This window comes from Thunnus maccoyii, chromosome 11, assembly GCF_910596095.1.
Source record: "Thunnus maccoyii chromosome 11, fThuMac1.1, whole genome shotgun sequence".
In the NCBI taxonomy this organism is placed as follows: domain Eukaryota; kingdom Metazoa; phylum Chordata; class Actinopteri; order Scombriformes; family Scombridae; genus Thunnus; species Thunnus maccoyii.
In genome coordinates, this window is record NC_056543.1 from 374733 (window position 1) to 392728 (window position 17996).

The 17996-nt window shown below is 42.5% G+C and overlaps 1 protein-coding gene across 1 annotated transcript in view; it reads right to left on the reverse strand.

Moving 5' to 3' along the window:
* The window catches only part of LOC121907573 (titin-like), a 214293-nt gene that overhangs the window by 175837 nt on the left and 20460 nt on the right, over positions 1 to 17996 (reverse strand). Inside the window, 24 exon segments of the mRNA XM_042427209.1 lie at positions 41 to 182; positions 2125 to 2385; positions 3148 to 3411; positions 4638 to 4898; positions 5077 to 5340; positions 5758 to 6018; positions 6130 to 6390; positions 6983 to 7246; positions 7340 to 7612; positions 8116 to 8382; positions 8985 to 9266; positions 9352 to 11048; positions 11433 to 11601; positions 11720 to 11884; positions 11972 to 12204; positions 12294 to 12535; positions 12686 to 12913; positions 13665 to 13804; positions 14009 to 14151; positions 14971 to 15183; positions 15383 to 15455; positions 16159 to 16417; positions 16506 to 16568; positions 17690 to 17950. Of these exon segments, the coding sequence (XP_042283143.1) occupies positions 41 to 182; positions 2125 to 2385; positions 3148 to 3411; positions 4638 to 4898; positions 5077 to 5340; positions 5758 to 6018; positions 6130 to 6390; positions 6983 to 7246; positions 7340 to 7612; positions 8116 to 8382; positions 8985 to 9266; positions 9352 to 11048; positions 11433 to 11601; positions 11720 to 11884; positions 11972 to 12204; positions 12294 to 12535; positions 12686 to 12913; positions 13665 to 13804; positions 14009 to 14151; positions 14971 to 15183; positions 15383 to 15455; positions 16159 to 16417; positions 16506 to 16568; positions 17690 to 17950 (6686 nt within the window).

Sequence of the window (17996 nt, forward strand, 5' to 3'; positions counted from 1 at the left end):
ATGTCGGTTTATTTAGAAGAAGCAGCTGAATGTGAGCTACCTGTCGGACATGTCCAGCTCCTGACCATCCTTCATCCATATCACATGAATGTTTGGTTCAGAAAGTTCACATTCAAAGGTCGCCCTCTTTTTCTCCGTGATCTTCAGGTCCCTCAGGTGTCTGGTGAATTCAATCACTCGGGCTGCATCAGGAAGAAGCCCGGAAATACATAAAGTTATTTAAATCTGCATTTATCTACGGTGGCCCTGAGGGTCAAAACAACCACATTTCACAAAAACTGAAAAGGTAGGGACAACAATTCTTGTTTGTGATTGGACAGAGCCCAAGTCAATCCAGATTGGTCAGTGATAGCCTACTATAGGAAGTAAACTCCCACGGATGCACTGACTGGCTGAGTGAATGTATTGTGGGGTCCTACTGGGCCTTTGTCCTTATTGAAAAGGCTATCAAGAGAACCTGGCTGCAGACAAGCTGATGTAAACCAGGGGTTCCCAGACCAGAACATTTAGTACCAGACCGTTAGGGAACCATGTGATGGCAAAGTCTGTGCTACATTTTTCTCATCACTTCAGCCTCTGTCTCTCTGGTCGGATATCTCTATTTATCCTGCTGAAATGTCATTGTGTTTTCTGAAAGGTACTGTGTTGACCCTCAGGACCACCGCATTTATCAGTATGTTTGATTTTAACATTAAATTAAACGACTGAGTCTAAGCTTGAAGGCCTTGCTCATCGTGCTGAAATCACAGAGAATTAAAACCTGACTCAACCATTAGCTTCAAGTTTGGGTTTACTGTCTATTTCAGTGTCAGCAGTCTCAGCACTCCCTGCACGCAGCAGGAAGCAGTTCAGAGTAGCAGCAGCAGTTCACCCAAATTAAAAAAAACTACCAAACACCTTTAACTGTAGAGTATAGACACATAATGATTGCTTCCATTCATGGCAGGTCCTGCAGGAGGTCCTGGTCGTCCTTTAGATGGCTCTAGTTGTCATTGGGGTGGTTCTGGTGGTCCTACAGGGTTGTTCTGTTGGTAATTTGGGTGGTTCTAGTGGTCCTATAGGGGAGGTTCTAGTGGTCCTACAGGGGAGGTTCTGTTGGTCATTTGGGTGGTTCTAGTGGTCCTATAGGGAAGGTTCTAGTGGTCCTACAGGGTTGTTCTGTTGGTCATTTGGGTGGTCCTAGTGGTCCCTCAGGGGAGGTTCTAGTGGTCCTACAGGGTTGTTCTGCTGGTCATTCGGGTGGTTTAGTGGCCCTCAGGGTTGTTCTGTTGGTCATTTGGGTGGTTCTAGTGGTCCTATAGGGGAGGTTCTAGTGGTCCTACAGGGTTGTTCTGCTGGTCATTTGGGTGGTTCTAGTGGTCCTATAGGGTTGTTCTGTTGGTCATTCGGGTGGTCCTAGTGGTCCTACAGGGGAGGTTCTAGTGGTCCTCCAGGGGGTTCTGCTGGTCATTAGGGTGGTTCTAGTGGTCCTACAGGGGAGGTTCTAGTGGTCCTACAAAATTGTTCTGCTGGTCACTCTGGAGGTTGGAGAGGTTTTAGTTGTACTAGTGGTCCTTACGAAGGTTCAGGTTTGTCACTGAAAAGATTCTAGGGGTCTCCCAAGAGGTTCTAGTGGCCACAGCAGATGTTTTAAGGGTGCTTTAGATGGTTCTAGTGACCCTTAAGATGTTGTCATCATTGGGTAATTTCTAGTGGATTCTGCTGGTCATGCTGGTGGATTTTGGAAGTCCCTTGGGGGTTCTAGTGATCCTTTAGGTGGTTGTACTGGTCACTGAGGAGATTCCGGAAGTTCTAGTGGTCATTGGGGAGGTTTTAGTGGAACAAGTGGTCCTTACAAAGGTTCAAGGTAGTTATTTCAACAATTCCCCTGGTTATAGTGGCCACTGAGGAGGATTAAAGGTTCCTTTATATGGTTCTAGAAGCCCTTCAGAGGCTTTATTTAATTGCTGTTGTTCTCTGGGTCCTTTGGGTGGTGCTAGTGATATCTTTATGTGGGGTTTTTAGCTTTGCTTGCCCAGCACCAAACAGACAAAGTTGGTAACTAGCTGAAGGAAGTGGGAAGTCTAGCAGCTGACATTTTTTACTACTTTAATTACTATATAAATAAAAGAAAATACATCTTACCCTCAACGTCAAGTTTAGCTGTAGTCACTGCAGAGCCGGCCATGAAGGTGTACTCAGCGCTGTCTCCAAAATGAACATTCCTGATGTTCAGAGTGTGAATCAGCTGTTTGCAGCGAGCCTGGGATCTGTCTGTGGAGCGGATCTCAACGCCGTTCTTCAGCCATTTGTATGTGATTCCCTCGTAGTTGACGTGCACCTCAAATGTGACTGTGTCTTTCTCCTGAGCGTTCACGTGCTCCAGCATCTTCGTGATGAGGATCGCTGAAAACAAAAATAACTTCAGACTCATGAAAATGTATCAGGAACTATTTGTATACTTGATTTAATTGTTCATCCTTTTTCGAGCAAACATATTCTCTGGCTTTAGCTCCGTAATTGTGAGGATTTGCTGCTTTTCTTTATCTTATTTAATATTAAACTGAAAATACTTGAGTTTAGGACTTATGGTCAGACAAAATAAGACATTTGAAGACGTGACCTTGGACTTCAGTAAATCATGATCAACATTTTTCAAAATTACCTAAATTTAATTACTGAAAACACTAAAAGTCATCCAAATCAAGGTGTTTTGTATAGCAGTCAGAAATCCTTAATTGGTCTTGTAATTTAAATATTTCACAAATCCATTAATGATCAATTTAAGGTGTTAAAGTGAAAGGATTATGTGAGGGCTCTGAAATATTACAGTTGGAAATTAATGGCGTTTTAATTGATTCTTATTCGGTAGTAATAGGTTTACCCTGACATGGGCTAAATTAATTTAAGGGGCCCTAAAAACCTACTAACATAAACCAAAATCCTGACTATAATAACATTAATAACATTAATAATTCCAACTAATGTGTATATTAACTTGAAATCTACTAAATTTAATTAAGAGATTTTGAAAATTTTAAAGCCATTTATAAATTACTTTATATAAAAATCTGAAAATCAAAGGTGTTCTGATCTGAAACTTTAAATCTTTAAACTTTGATGCGTCCCTGTTGCCATCATTAACAGCAGCTAACGGGAGGAACTTACGGTGAACGGTTAGTGTTGCAGAGACTCTGTCGGTCCCGCAGACGAAGGTGTACTCTCCAGCGTCGTTCTTGCTGCAGGTGTTCATGATCGTCAACTGGTGATGTTTTCCCTGAACCACCATCCTGAACTTCTCGCTCATCTCGATCTCCACACCGTCCTTCAACCAGGTGGATGGTGCGTTGAAGTGAGAAACCTCACACTCGAACGTGGCCACCTGGGTCTCAGGGACCTCAACGTTCTTCAAGCTTTTGGTGACTCGCAGAGCTGAGGAATACATGTGAGGAGAGAATGTCAGTCTTAGTTTATTTAATCCCAACAATCAGCTTTACGGCTACATGTAGCTCATTCAAGTAGTTTAAATCAACCACCAATCAACCAACCAATCAATCAATCCACTGTTACTGTTAAATTTGAACTGGATCACAATCAAAACTAAAATAAGTTAGAGCTTACATTTTATTTTAGGGTTCTATTTAAATATTATCAGGATGCACCAAAAATATACTTGCACATTTAAACTCCAACCAAGTTTTAAGTATAAACTGTCACGGTAGATTGCAGCAAACCTTTGATAGTTAGAGAGTCAAAGGTGAAGTTCTGGCAGAAAAATAAGACATAAACCCACTGGAGTCAGAATAAATTACTAAAACCAGTTTTGCATTTCAAACAATTGTCATCATAAGCAGAACAATATAAAGTACACCCCAGCACTGAAGTGAGAGGAATTTTGAGGTTTAAAATGCACCAATAGGACAGTTTAATTTCTCAAGATTGAATGTTTATGGATGTTTCCAACAACATAAAAATAATCAAAGTTGTCTATGATCATCTTAAAGTCCTTTTCCAAATTATACAAATTATATATTAAATTCATTTTTTTTGGTATAAATATCAGTCACTCTTTTGAAAGTCAAGTCTCAAGTCCTGACATCAAAAGTGGATCCAATGTCCTAAACTTTGTTTTTGTGACCTGAATGTGGAAATGTCATGAGAAGGTCAGCAAAGTGCCATAGCTTTAAGTGACATAAAACCTATTGGTCAGAAAACCACACAAATAACTAATACTGGGCAAGTATAACTATGAAGTTAAATTAAGTGTGTCTTAGTTTTGACAGTTAAATGAGTTAAGCACACATGGAGGAAATTCACTAGCACTGACACTAAAAACACAAGGTCTGTATTTTCAGATTTACATTTCAGACAATATTAGAATCTGTAACATATGGTCAGGCACCACCTGCGCTTTAGTTAGCCTCAAGTATTAGACTAGTTTTTGTCTGTGGCCCGTTACCTGACAAACAATATTGCAATTGACAAATATGAAAGCAATAAATAGTCCGATGCAGATAAATGTTCTGTCTTGGTTAAGTTCTTTGTAGTACCTAGTAGTACATAGTGGTGACATGTTAATGCTAGTATCCCCTCCACACAGTTTATTTTAATCCTCATCAGACATCCTCAGAAACGTGTCACACCACACCGACACTTACACTCGACGGTGAGGCGAGCGCTGCACTGCAGATGGCCCACCACGGCGGTGTACTCTCCCTCTTTGCTGTTGTCCACATTCTGGATAGTCAGTTTGTGGGTCTTCTTCTCACTGAACATCTTGTAGTGCTCATTCTGCTTCAGCTCAACGTTTTTGAACATCCATTTCAGGGGGATGTCGTCCTCAGAGATGCCAACCTCGAATACAGCAGTTGCTCCCAACAGTGATGTAACATCCTTTGGCTTCTTCAGGATCTTGATCACTGTGGGGAAAATATTTCACAATTAGAGAATTTGTTCTGTGACAACTACAAATCCAGTTTCTGGATAACGTTGGAATAGTACGTCTTTTAATTCTTTATTTTTAGGAAGCTACTGCTCACATTTGGCTCAAGTTAAAGTTGTGTTGTTCTGTTTTTTGAAAAGTCAGTAGTTGCTTACTTTCAACGTTCAGCCTGGCGCTTGCAGACAGTTTCCCCAGTCTGAAAGAATAAACGGATTCGTCATGTGTGTTGCAGTTCTTGATCTTCAGGGTGTGGGCTGTGCCTTCAGTGATGATCTCATATTTATCACTGGGCTGGATTTCGACGCCATTCTTGACCCACTGCGATCCCTTCACGTCTTCGTGGGTCAGCTCCAGGTTGAAAACAGCGTCCTGTGTCTCGACCACATTTAGGTTTTTCAGGGTCTTCTTCACCTTCACAGCTGTTAAGACAAACATCATTACTCCAGGATTTGGCCCTCTGTTAGTGAATGCTTGAGATCAGTTGCTCTCAACCTGGTGCCACGAGAGGGTTTTATGTGTTCAGTACAGAGAGGTCCTAATAAGCTAGGCTAATTAGCAGGGAGGAAACAGCCAGCCATCATCAAAGTAAGAAAAATACACCTTCCAGCTAGCCCAAAAGAGTCCTGTTTACACTTTCTGTATCTTGTTGGCTAGCAAGAGTAAGCTGGGTTTAGTTTCACAGCTGTTACAGGTACATGTACATGAAATCCAACTTCAGCGTCTCCTGGAACACATACTGTATCTGTCCTTATGTGCTTCATTTACAAAGGATTTAAGCAGGTTATGAAGAAATGTTTCTGTTTTTAAGATTAAACTTTAACATAATGTGGACTTACCCTCAACTTTCAGATTGGCTGAGGTCTTGGAGCTGGCGACCTGATATGTGTACTCTCCGATGTGGGTGCCTTTGGTGATGACGATGACGAGGCGTCTGACGGCACCCTTCACCTCACTCAGCACGTTCTCATTGAAGTCGATGGGCTCGCCATCTTTGAGCCACTTGCCCTCTGAGGACGGGTTGGCTACTTCACACTCCAGCACAGCGGTCTGGGAGTCAGCCACCACCAAATCACGCAGAGGCTTCTTGATAGCACCACCTGGTGACAGAAGATGGATCCAGTCTGTTAATGCTTGGTCCAGTCAAAGCTACAATATGTTAACTTGGATCAGAAATCTCTAGAGCTGCTGATAAATGTGGTCTGGCATACCTGACACAGTGAGCTTAGCGCTGCACCTCTTCTCACCAGCGGCGAACATGTATTCGCCCTCCTCATCCTTCATTATGTCCATGACCATCAGGGTGTGGTGCTTGTTCTTGGACTCCATCTTGTACTTGCTACTGTGTTTCAGCGGCTCATTCTTGAAAGTCCAGAAGGCGATGATGCCTGGGTGAGAAAGCTCGACTTCGAATTTAATGTGCTCAGACTCAGAGCACTCATTGTCCTTCATTGGGGTCACAATCTCGACAGCTGTTGAGATGAAAAAAGGTTGTGGAGTTAACCAGTGATCCACTGTTCATCGTTCACATTGATCAGCATCGATCAATGATCAATTATTGTACTTAAGCCATGTAACATTGTGCCTCTCTTTCACAGAAAATGTGGATATGTTAAGTGAGCAGCAGATGGAGCTGTTTCAGTCAGATCAGCTGTTTATTCCAGGTAGCAGTAGAAAAAGCTCCAGTACATGCATGTGATTGGTCATGTTAAAGCCAACAGGCTAATATGGTGTTTTCATGTAATTTCCTTCAGAATGACATGCATTTTTCCAATACTGTGCCTTTAATAAAACTCCACTTTCTGTAAAGTACAACGGGCATCAAATGTTATTCCAAACACATAGACTCTGTACTATGTGCCCCATATAAACTGCTGGCATAGCTAACATGCTATGCCATGTTAGCTATGCCAGCTAACATGGCATAGCCATGTACATGTACATGTACATGTTTGTACAAAGCATAATAATGTAAAAACTACAATAGTAAGAATCCTGGTAACAAGTAATTGTCTTCGTAAGTTAACACATGTTTATACCTCAGTCCTCTCTTCTACAACTTACTCTGAACAGACAATTTGCAGCTGGTGTCAGCTCGGCCAACCACCAGCTTGTAGTGTCCCTCATCGGAGGCATATGTCCTGGTGAAGACAAGACGCTGCTTGGCTCCCTTTGCCACTATGTGGACTCGGTCACTGGAGGTCAGCAGTTTGTCGTTGTGATACCATTTGACTGAGCTGATGTCCTGAGCGGAGATCTTGGCCTCCAGAACAGCCTTGGTGCCCTCAACAGCACTTATATCCTTCAGTGGGGTCAGGATGCCAATAACTGCAACACGAGACCAGATGTTTAGTTCGTAATGCTTTACTTTGGAATGCTAAATCCTGAGAAAGTTGGATAGAAAAGCAATTTGTGACTTACTCTGTACGGTCAGCTTTGCGGAGGTTGAGATCTCCTGAGCAGGAACCTCAAAGGAGTACGTTCCCAAGTCATCCTTGTTGGTGTCTTCAATCAGGAGTTTGTGGATATGTTTGTCGATTACAATGTGCACACGGCTTGAGGCAGTGACGGGCTGTCCGTTCTTCATCCAGGTTCCTTCAACGTTCTCCTGGGAGAACTTGACTTCCAGCTGAGCAATGTCACCCTCACAGACGGTCAGGTCGGTCAGAGGCTGCATCAAAGTCACGGGACGCACTGAAAGATCAAGAAAAATGTGTAAAGCACCAGATACAACCAGGTTTTAAATCTGACAGTCTGATTCTAATCCTCTTATGGCTCTTACAGGCTGCAAAATTCAATTCATCCCAAAATGTTTACTTGTTGGGACTGAATAAAAAAAAGAGATGACTCTTACTAATGTTAGAGCCTTTAGAGCCTTTATACTACAGGAAAGCTCGTGACATTGCCAACATCTTAAGGATTCATCCTCTGGGGGGTAGAAATGTGCTCAGTAACATTCATGAGAATATTGGCCTATTGTTGGCACTACTGTAAATCCAGAGGGTCACTTAAATTATTAGGATTAACCTTCTGGGGACCATTATTATATATATCAAACTTGATGGGAATTTGACCAAGATTTTTCAGAATAACATCACAATTCAACAAAGACTTGGATGGACTGACAGATTTTGGTTAAGCTGGGATATCAGAATAAAAATATAAAACTAAAAACTTGCACTTTGTTCATAACTCACATTTCATCTTCAGTGAAGCACTTGTCTGGAACTCGCCCACTTTGAAGCTATATTTTCCCTGGTCCTCCTTCTTGACATCCTTGACGGATAGGCTGTGTCGTCCACGACGGGAGGAAATGACGTATTTACTGCTGGGAGAGAGCTGCTTTTCTCCGAAGAACCAGCTGCCCTCAGCATCCTCACGAGTCACAACGCACTCAAACTCTCCAGAGTACGTCTCCGGTACCTCTGTGCTCTCCAGCTGCTTCAGGATCTCCAGTGGGGCTCCTGTTGATTACATAACACAGATGGAATATTGACAGTTTTGGTTTATAATCAGTTCAATAGTGTTTTCCTTTTGATACCAGAAACCATAATAGCAAACTGAGGCATCAGGGAACCACAAGTTCCATTGGCTTTACAAGGGCAGTTGCATCTAGTAATTATTTTTTAATGTGGAATCTCTTTCATAATCATTATAATTATATGAAAACTTAAGTTATGTGTAAGTGATGTGTAATTTGATGCTCTGGATATGACAAACATACTGGACTAGAGACAAGAAAGACAAAAAAAGTAGTCAAGGTATGGTACCATACACCACCAGTGTGTGTCGCTCTTTGTTGATTAAAACATGGCACATTTTTTCTTGCAGGATTTAATGTAATTGTAATGGAGAAATGTACCTAAATAGTGTCCACAGTCAAATATTGTTCCTAAACATAATTTTATAATAGATCAAATAGACCAAAGCTCAGAATCAGTGTTCAGATATGTCAGTAGATGTGGTTGAATGGCAGGAACTACCAGCTTTAAGAAACATTATCTCTGAAGGAAAAATAAATGTCCCAGTAATCTCAACTTTGTGTGCAGCCGGTTGTCCAACCCACCTTCAACATTAAGCTTGGCAGTTGTCCTGACGTGATCCTCATCTACAACCTCGCAGGTGTATTCTGCATCATCCTTCATGTCAACCAACAGCACAGACAGGAAGTGAACCTTCCTGTCAGAGTGCATCCTGTATTTGTCTCCAGAGAAGATCTCCACATTATTCTTCAGCCATTTGACCTTGACGAAAGGCTCGCTGGTTTCACATTCAAAGGTAGCCATGGTTTCCTTCTCCTTGGCATTGATCTCTTCCAGTTTCTGGGTGAAGGTGATGACTTGTTTTGCTGCAAAAATGATAACAGAAATTATGTGAGAAAATTCACATTTCAAATGCACACGTATATTTTTGCCAATCCAGAGCTGTGTTACCTTGCACCAGCAGGAAAGCATGGCTGGAAGTCTCTCCAGCCTTGTTCACAGCTTTAACCATGATGCTAGCAGAATCCTCTGCTCTGACATCTCTGATCACCAGTTCACACACATGATCTTCAGGCCAGAACCAGTAAATACGTTCGGACTTCTCCAGCTGAACACCGTTCTTGAACCACTGACACTCAGGGTCTGGTCTGCCGACGACTCGGGCTCTGAATTTTACTTCTTCACCCTGTGCAACTGTTTGGCTGGTAATACGCTCCAGGATCTTCGGAGCTTCCATGCTGGCTGAGAGCTTAACCCTTTCTGGTTTGAGTGGTTTAGCAGTAAGTTTGAGGCGCTCCTCCTCCTTCTTTCTCTCAGCCTCCTCCCTCAACTTAGCGTGGTGAAGCAGTTCGTCCTTTGTCTTCTTCAGTAGATCCTCGTAGGAGTCATCCCTCTTGCGTGACTTGAGCTCCACTGCAGTGATGGACTCGTAATAGCCTTCCTCTGTCCTGCGCTTAAACTTGCTCCTCAGCTCTTCTGACTCCTCTCTGGCTTTCTCATGGACGATTCTATGGACCTTCTTGAGCTTGACCACCTCTTTCAGATGAGTTTCGTCTGTGGGTTTCTCAACCGTCACCACCTCAAATGGTGTTTTTCCAAGTTCAGGTATGGCCTCAGCTGCCTTTGCCTCGGGAGCCCTACGAAGATGAGTTCTGAAGTCCTCTTTCTGCTGAATCTCCAGCTTCACAGTGTGCTCGGCTGAGCCCAGGTTATTGTCTGCAACCACTCTGACCTCTCCTGAATCATAGGACTTGATGTCGAGAACCTCCAGATAGTAAATACCATCATACCGAAGTCTGTATCTCTTGCTTTTGCGGATAAGTTGTCCGTTGATGTACCAGTTAACCTTGGGTGATGGATAACCGGTCACTCTGCAGCGGAATCGGGCTGTTTCACCCTCCAAAACTCTGACTGGTTCAGGCAGAAGTACAATCTCAGGTTTCATTTTCTCACTCTCCTCCTCAGCAGTGACTCCGTAGGGTCCACCCTCATGTGCCATGCGCTCCATCTCATCAATTCTGTGTGCTCCTTTTCTGCCTTCAGGAAGCTGAGATTCCTCAACAAGACCCTTCTCATCCTTGACAATCAGGGTAGCTGAGGTTTGGTCGACTCCGTACTTGTTAGTAGCTCTGCAGGTGATGACGCCGCTATCTCTAGCATAAGCAGCATCATAGTCAAGACTGCAGTAGCCGAATTCATTGACCATGCGCAACCTGTTAGCAGCTGCCAGAGGTTTGCCATCATGCAGCCACTCCACTACCATAGTGGGGTCACCGATAGGGGTCAGTCTGCATTCGAAATGAGCTGGACCGAAACGCTTCATTCGGACAGAGGTCAGCTTCTTCTTGAACTGTGGTTTCTGCTGCTTCTCTTTGTCATAAAGGTCTCCCTCCTCCCACTGCTCTTGCCCATAACGGAGATGAAGAGGCTCCACCTCCGGAGGGGCGATCTCTTTGGCTTTGTAGGTTCCTTTGGGAATAATAAGCTTCCTCTCTGGTTCAGGCTCAACATGGTCCACCTCAATATTGACTCTGCAGCGGGTGGTGTCCCTGCCAGCCTTGTTAATGGCTGTAGCTGTGTACCAGGCGCTGTCTGAGCCAACTGATGAGGGAATCTGGAATTTGGCTTCTCCTCTGGTTCCTTCAATCCTGGAAAATGGATTTCTCTTATTTAAAAACCTTTAACAGTTATTTTTCATCTTTTGTGTAATATGCAGAAATATATCAATATATTCTTACTCTAGTTTTTCTTTTTTTTTCTTACTGAATATAATAATAAACTTTAATAATAACAAACTTTACTTGTATAGCACCTTTTATACATAAAATGCAGCAAAGTTCTTTACACATGAAGCATTAAAACGAGCAAACATGACAAGAACAAATAAATACATCAGCTTAGATGGAAAAAAATTAGAACAAATTAGTAGAAATAAATATATACATATAATGTACTTACATATACAGACACAAAAACTCTTACTCTGTTTGCCAGTTTATGAATACTCTTAATACAGGTGCTATAAAACATACCTGATGTTTGGGTGCTTGTGTGGTGTGATAATGTCACTGTTTTTCAGCCAGACAATGTCAGGCAGGGGGTTTCCAATGGCTTTGACAGCCAGTTCAACCAGAGTGCCCTGCTTTACACTGATGTTCCTCAGCTTCTCAATGAACTGGGGACGCACCAAGGTTTCCTTAGCTGGAAAAGAAAAGAAAAATACCCAAAAACTTAAAGCCATCAAGTGTGCACAGGTGTCCTCTTCTAATAACAGATCAAATAGTGTTCATACAATGTTCAAGGTGAGCTGCAATCTTACCATCAACAGTGAGAGTGACGGAGATGGACGACCGGCCAGCTCTGTTCTGAGCCACGACTGTCCACTCTCCTGAGTCATGTGGCATGGCTGGCACAATAATCAGGGACTGAGTACCGTCTTCTTTAACCACTATCTTGTGGGTATAGTCACTAACCACTTGTTGTCCTGAGGAAGGGGAGAATAGATTGATTATTTTGAGACTTATCATATTCAGTAACCTCCTTTATGCAGATTTAATCTTTTTTTACTTACCGTTATGGAACCAGTATGTGTCAGGCATTGGTCTGCCAACGACCTTCAGGTCGAACCTGGCAGTTTGCCCCTCAGAGCATTTACATGAGGAAGGCTTCATGACAAACACAGGTTTGTAGAGTCTTTCCAGCTGAGCTTCATCTGTCTCATCCAGCCGGCGGGCAGGAGAACGTCCGGGAGAACGGCTGGAAGAACGGCCAGGAGAGCGGCTCAGAGAACGAGGAGATGTGGACCTGAGAACGTAGAAAAGTCATCAATACACAGGTGTTTACAGTTTTGCGGAAGATCTATTTCTCAGTCCTTTGAATACATTAAAACTTACCTTATCCTCTGTACTGCTGGCTGCGGTGTGTATCTCTGAGGTGCTGCAGCTTCAGAAGACTCCACATAGAGCTTCCCAGAGCTGACGGCATTTCCCTTCATGTTGGCAGCAAAGGCGGTATAGACACCTTCATCCTCTGGCAGAACCACAGGAAGACGAAGGCTGGCTCGTCCATCCTGAAGAACCTCCATCTGGTAATGATCGCCGGGCCTGATCCGCTGGCCGTCTTTGAACCAAGCAATCTGGAAGAAGAAAAAATGTCATTGGAGGGCCACTTTGGATCTAGATGTATTATTATGCTATTACTATTTTACAGTTTTCAGTTGAGCTTTCCATCTCAGTTTAATAGAAAGACAATTCAAAGAGACAATTTATATTAAATAATTCAGTACCTTGGGAAGTGGCATGCCAGCCATCTTGCAGTGGAAAGTGACACCCATTCCCTCCATGATCCTGTAGTTTTTGACAGGAGTGTCAAAGGCGGGCTGCATGGCCTCAGTGGGGGCGGCAGTCACCATCAGCTCTCCATCCTCGGTCACTATCTCTCTGTAGGTAATCTTCATGATGCGGAGCTCGAACTCCTGGATGATCCTCTGCTCGATGGCAGAAAGATGGAATTCCTGCAGATGAGACAAGACACAAATTTGAATGTTCTCCAAGAGTTCATCAACATCATTTCATTTTGACAAATTGATCACCATTGGTTGATTATTACAATATTAGCATATATCAGTTGCCAAGCATACCTGGTGTTAGGGAGAGGAAGGGAAGTACTTTTCTGAGGTATGAGAATAATTAGGGATATTTCTAGTGTTTGACCGTCATGATTTTCACTGTACTCTAATCACAGGTTTTTCGAAGTGTCCGTTTCTATCTACCTAGCAGGGTAGGCTTTGCTCTGTGGTAGCAGAAATCTAAAAGGTTCTAGCAGGGCTGGATTATCATCCAGGCAAAGTGGACTGCTCCTAAAACCCCGGGATTACAAGGTGTCTGGTTTGTGGCAATCTGACTAATTGCACATTTGTTTGTGTGTATGCATGACTAAACTACAGTATGACCTAAAATCAGAAGAGGTCCTGCAATAGCACCTAATTTTAATACCTTGTCTTGTAAATGGGTCCAGGGTCAAAAAAAACCTTCAAATAGTTTAAGTTTAGATTGTACTAAACATCATGCATATTCCTGTATACAACTGTTAAATTTGTTTACTGTAATGTATAGAGAGATACTGGTGGTGTTGGTGGTGGCTTTAGTTTGCTCCAGGGGTCCTCTAGTGGATAAATCTGGCCATGAGTTTGAGACATGCACATTTCCAGATTTCCCCAACATACTTCATCCATCATCATCGATCATGATGAATAATGCTCCTACCTGTCCGGAAATAATGGTAGTGGTCATCTGTTCCATTGTCGTAACAACGACAGGGGGAATGTCTCCCACATGGGGCTCTTGCACCATGGCTGTCACTTCAGTCTTAGCTTCCAGTTTCTTCATGTAGAGTTCATATTCCTCTGTTAGCAAAACAATGCATATACAGGTACATGAGCTCAGTGTCTGAACATACCCTGACACCAGATCTTTTTATTACATCTCTGTAATCTTGATCAATGACTTTGATGGTTGGTGGGTAATTATTTAAGTCTTTGTAGACAGAACTCTTCCTCTTTGTTACCCTGTCTTACTTCATTTATTGTTGCCTGTGCTTTCTAATGTACCTTCCTCCAGCAGACTGGCAGAGGCTGACACCTCTCCAAGCTGGTTCTTGGCAAAGACGGAGTATTCTCCGGCGTCATCAGCAAAGGTCATGGAGATCTCCAATCTGCACTCTCCAGTCTCTTTCTTGTAGGCAACTTTGTATCTGATGAACAGTGGGAGGAGAGGGGAAGTTCATGTTAAAGCCAAGTTTGTACTTAGAGTTCTCACTTTAACACATCTTCTCTTGGATTTAACCTTAATCGTCCACTGAATTTCCCCCTCTTTACATCCCCATCTGACAGTATAACATTCTGTATCAGCTTGTTCCAGCTGTTTATTGAAGCATTATAATGTTTACACTGAGTTGAATATTCCAACTTAATACTCAATTTTCCATCCAATGGAAATACAATAGATGCCTGGTTCATAATTTTAGACACAAATTTAGCCTCACAGATTTTGACTCTGAGATCTCCACTAGAATTTTAAATAATGCTCTGTGGGTTTGAAAAAAGTTTGGCTGCACAGCGTCAAGACTGAACCAGACCCAGTAGCAGTGGGGATGGAGAGCTTAATCTGTTTTATGGATCCATTTATAAATCAAATGAAAAATATATCACCTAAATCATGAGAAATGTCCTCTGGGCATCATGAAAATCTGTCCAATAGTTGTCAAGATATTATGTAGAGCTGTAACAACTAGTATTGATAATTGAATAATCATTTAAGTAATTAAAGTAAAATGCCAAACATTTCCCGATTGTAGCTTCTCAAATGTGACAATTTGAAGCTTTTCTGTGTCACAAATGATTATAAACTGAATATCTTTGGATTTTGAACTGTTCATCAGATCAAACGGGATTGTTTGAGCTCATTTTATAGACAAAACAACAGACAATGATGGAGTGATTAATCAAAAAACAACTGATGGATTAATCGATAATGAAAATATTTCGGTAGTTGCAGCCTTAATATTACGTACCTGTATCCGGTAGTGAGCGGTACGCCGCTCTTCTTCCAGATGACGTGTGGTTTGGGGCTTCCTCCCACTTGACATTCAAAGATGACACTTCCTCCTTCCACCAGCTTCTGGATGCTGGGTGTCTTGACGAAGAAGGGAGCCGCGGTGGCGGCTGTCTCTGACTCAGCCACGCTCACCTGGGACATGGTTTCTTCTTTGGTTTCTTCAGTTACTCTGAAAATACATATTTCTTTTTAATATTAGCCGGCCCGAGCAGAACCGCAAGCTGTCTTTAAGTCTGAACAATGTAACAATAAAGCAGTAACAGAATATTTTCTTAAGTTACATTTAGAGCAATTTTGACTCTGTCAACTACGTTTATCAGCCAATATCATTCAATCTTGAACACAACAGGGAGCTTTGATCAACTCACAGTTTCTCTTGAGCAGTTTCAACATGTTCAGTCACGACAGCAATCTCCTCCCTGCTCTCAATGTCCTCAGACACTGAAGAACAAAGACAGAGTCAGTTTCAATAAGAAGACACCATGTGGTACTGTTTGTGAGTTCAGTTACAGTTTTGTTTAATTGAAAAACTATTGTGTGCTCTTGAGCAGCTTTTGAAGGACCTTTCATCACTCCTGAAACAAACATGTTAATGTGAGCAAAGTTGATATTTGGCTTCGCACCCAAATCGGCAGAAAGACAAATGGGGAGTGACAATAATATAATTCTCTGAATCAGAGCCTACAGCTGAGTGCAGGACGATGTGTTGTCAGTTTGAATTAGAGTGCCCAATTTCAAAGGGAACATGGCATAGCAGCGGGATCAGGACCAATGCTTAAAATTTCTGTTTTGTAAAAATGTAATTGAAGAATTTTTTCTAATGTCCAGAAGAAAAAGACAGTAGGATGAGACTATTAAAAATTCAGTGTATAATGTAAATATATCATCAGGTAAAATCATCAAGATGGAAAGAGAAGTGCAACTGAGTGCCATCATCATAAAAACAAAAAGAAATAATTTCAGGATAAGGATAAAAACATAAAATGAAAACATAAGAGGCCCCGCAGAAGAACCCTGAGGGACTCCAAAAGTAACCGCATATTAAGAAGGACACTGAAAGCATCCTGTTTGAGAGGTATGATGCAAACCAATTGATGTTTTCATGCTTTTTCCCATATTCTCCTGTTTTACTGTGAGTACTGACCCTGGACAAGCAGGTAGCAGGAGGTGCTGACAGTTCCCGCCTCATTAGTGGCGGTGCAGGTGAAGCGTCCACTGTCTTCAGCAAACGCCTCACGGATCACCAGCCGGGCGAATCCGTTCTCATAGCTAATCTGGAAATCAATGGAGCTCTCAATCTTGTAGTCCTCTCTGAACCACATGATAACGGGGGCAGGGTGACCGCTGATCTGGCACTCCAGGGTCACTGACTCTCCCTCTGTCACATTTGTGTTCTTTAAGTCCTGCAGACCAAAACACAACACCTTTAGGAAATGTCCCTTTCCCAACAAGACAAATATATTTTGTGGTTTTAAGGACTCAACTACTCACAGACATCAGTGTGGGTGGGACCACACTGTCCTCAGCTGCAGGTACAGCTGCTGCCTCCACCACCTGTAATACAGTTGCAGATTTGTAAGCACAATGCAGTTTAATGAAGACTGCACCTATTTCTAAAATCCAAAGCATGAACACAAGTGCATGACATAGCAAACACACATTGGAGAAGACACTGCTGTTCACATCCAACATGTAATATTGTGGAAAAGATGACAGCACAGAAAGATGGAGCGGAGGCTTGATTGGATCAAGAGGTGAGAATGAGGTTGTCAATAGTATCAACGAACATGTTAAAGGTTTTATTACAGTGATATTTAATCCTGGATTTTCACAGAAATCAAGAAAACCGGACTCTTAACAAAATTAGACTAAAGGTCTGGGAGTGATGCTTGCAACGTTCATTACACCCCACAATATCTAAAGTCAACATATCTTTTATTCATTGGTCTGAGTGAGTAGTGGAGATAAAATGTAAGAGTTGTCCTGAGGGTGGCGCTAGAAAAATTATATCAAATTTTAAGGAAACACACTTATTTGCTTACTTGCCGAGCGTTAGATGTTCAGATTGATACTACTCTCTACAACCACATGATGGTTAGCTTAGCTTAGCACAGGCTAGAAGACAGACAAGACTGGAAACAAGGAGAAACAGCTAGCCTAGCTCTGTCCAAAAGTTAGCTGTTGTTTCCCCTTGTTTCCAGTCTTCATGCTTAAACATAAGCTAAGCAGCTGTTGGCTGCTTTTGTATTTACCGTGCAGACAGAGTGGAATCAATCTGAACATCTAACTCTCTGCAAGAAAAAAATAAGTGCATTTCCCAGAATGTCAAACTATTCCTTTAAAATCAAAAGGTCACCTTCTGGTCATCACTAAACTCGCTTGGGTTTTGATTTGTTATTTGATCCTGTTGGTGACATTAGAGAAAAAAGTCAGTGGCTCATTAAAAACATATGAATCGTCCTCTGGGCACCATCAATATCTAAAGCAAATTTCATGAGAATCTGAACAATAGTTTTTGACATTTATTGCTGCGGACCAAGTGTCGGACAGACAGATCGATATTCTCCTCCTCACATCCCAGTGCCAGTAGAAAAACACAGATCTGATCTTTTTTTGTTTACTCATCAGGTTTTCTTGTCCTGTTCAGATCCAGCCCACTAAACTGGATTACAAACCTGGGCTTCCCAGTCCTCATATACTCTCTCCGTCCCCCCTGAGTACACCACCCCCGTCTGTAACTCAGTGCCAAAATGACTCTGATATTTCTCAGCGAAGTCTTTGAATGGCGGAGGGACGGGCTCCGGCGTCACTCTGGTCTCCACCGCTGTACGAGACGGACTGGGAGACTTGACCGGCTTGATGATCTTTCTAGCGGCGGCGGAGGACGCGGATATCTCTTTCTGCAGAGTGGCGATAGCTGAGCCAGCGATGGAAACCTGACCGATCCAAAGAGGAGGAACAGCCATACCATCATCAAGAAAA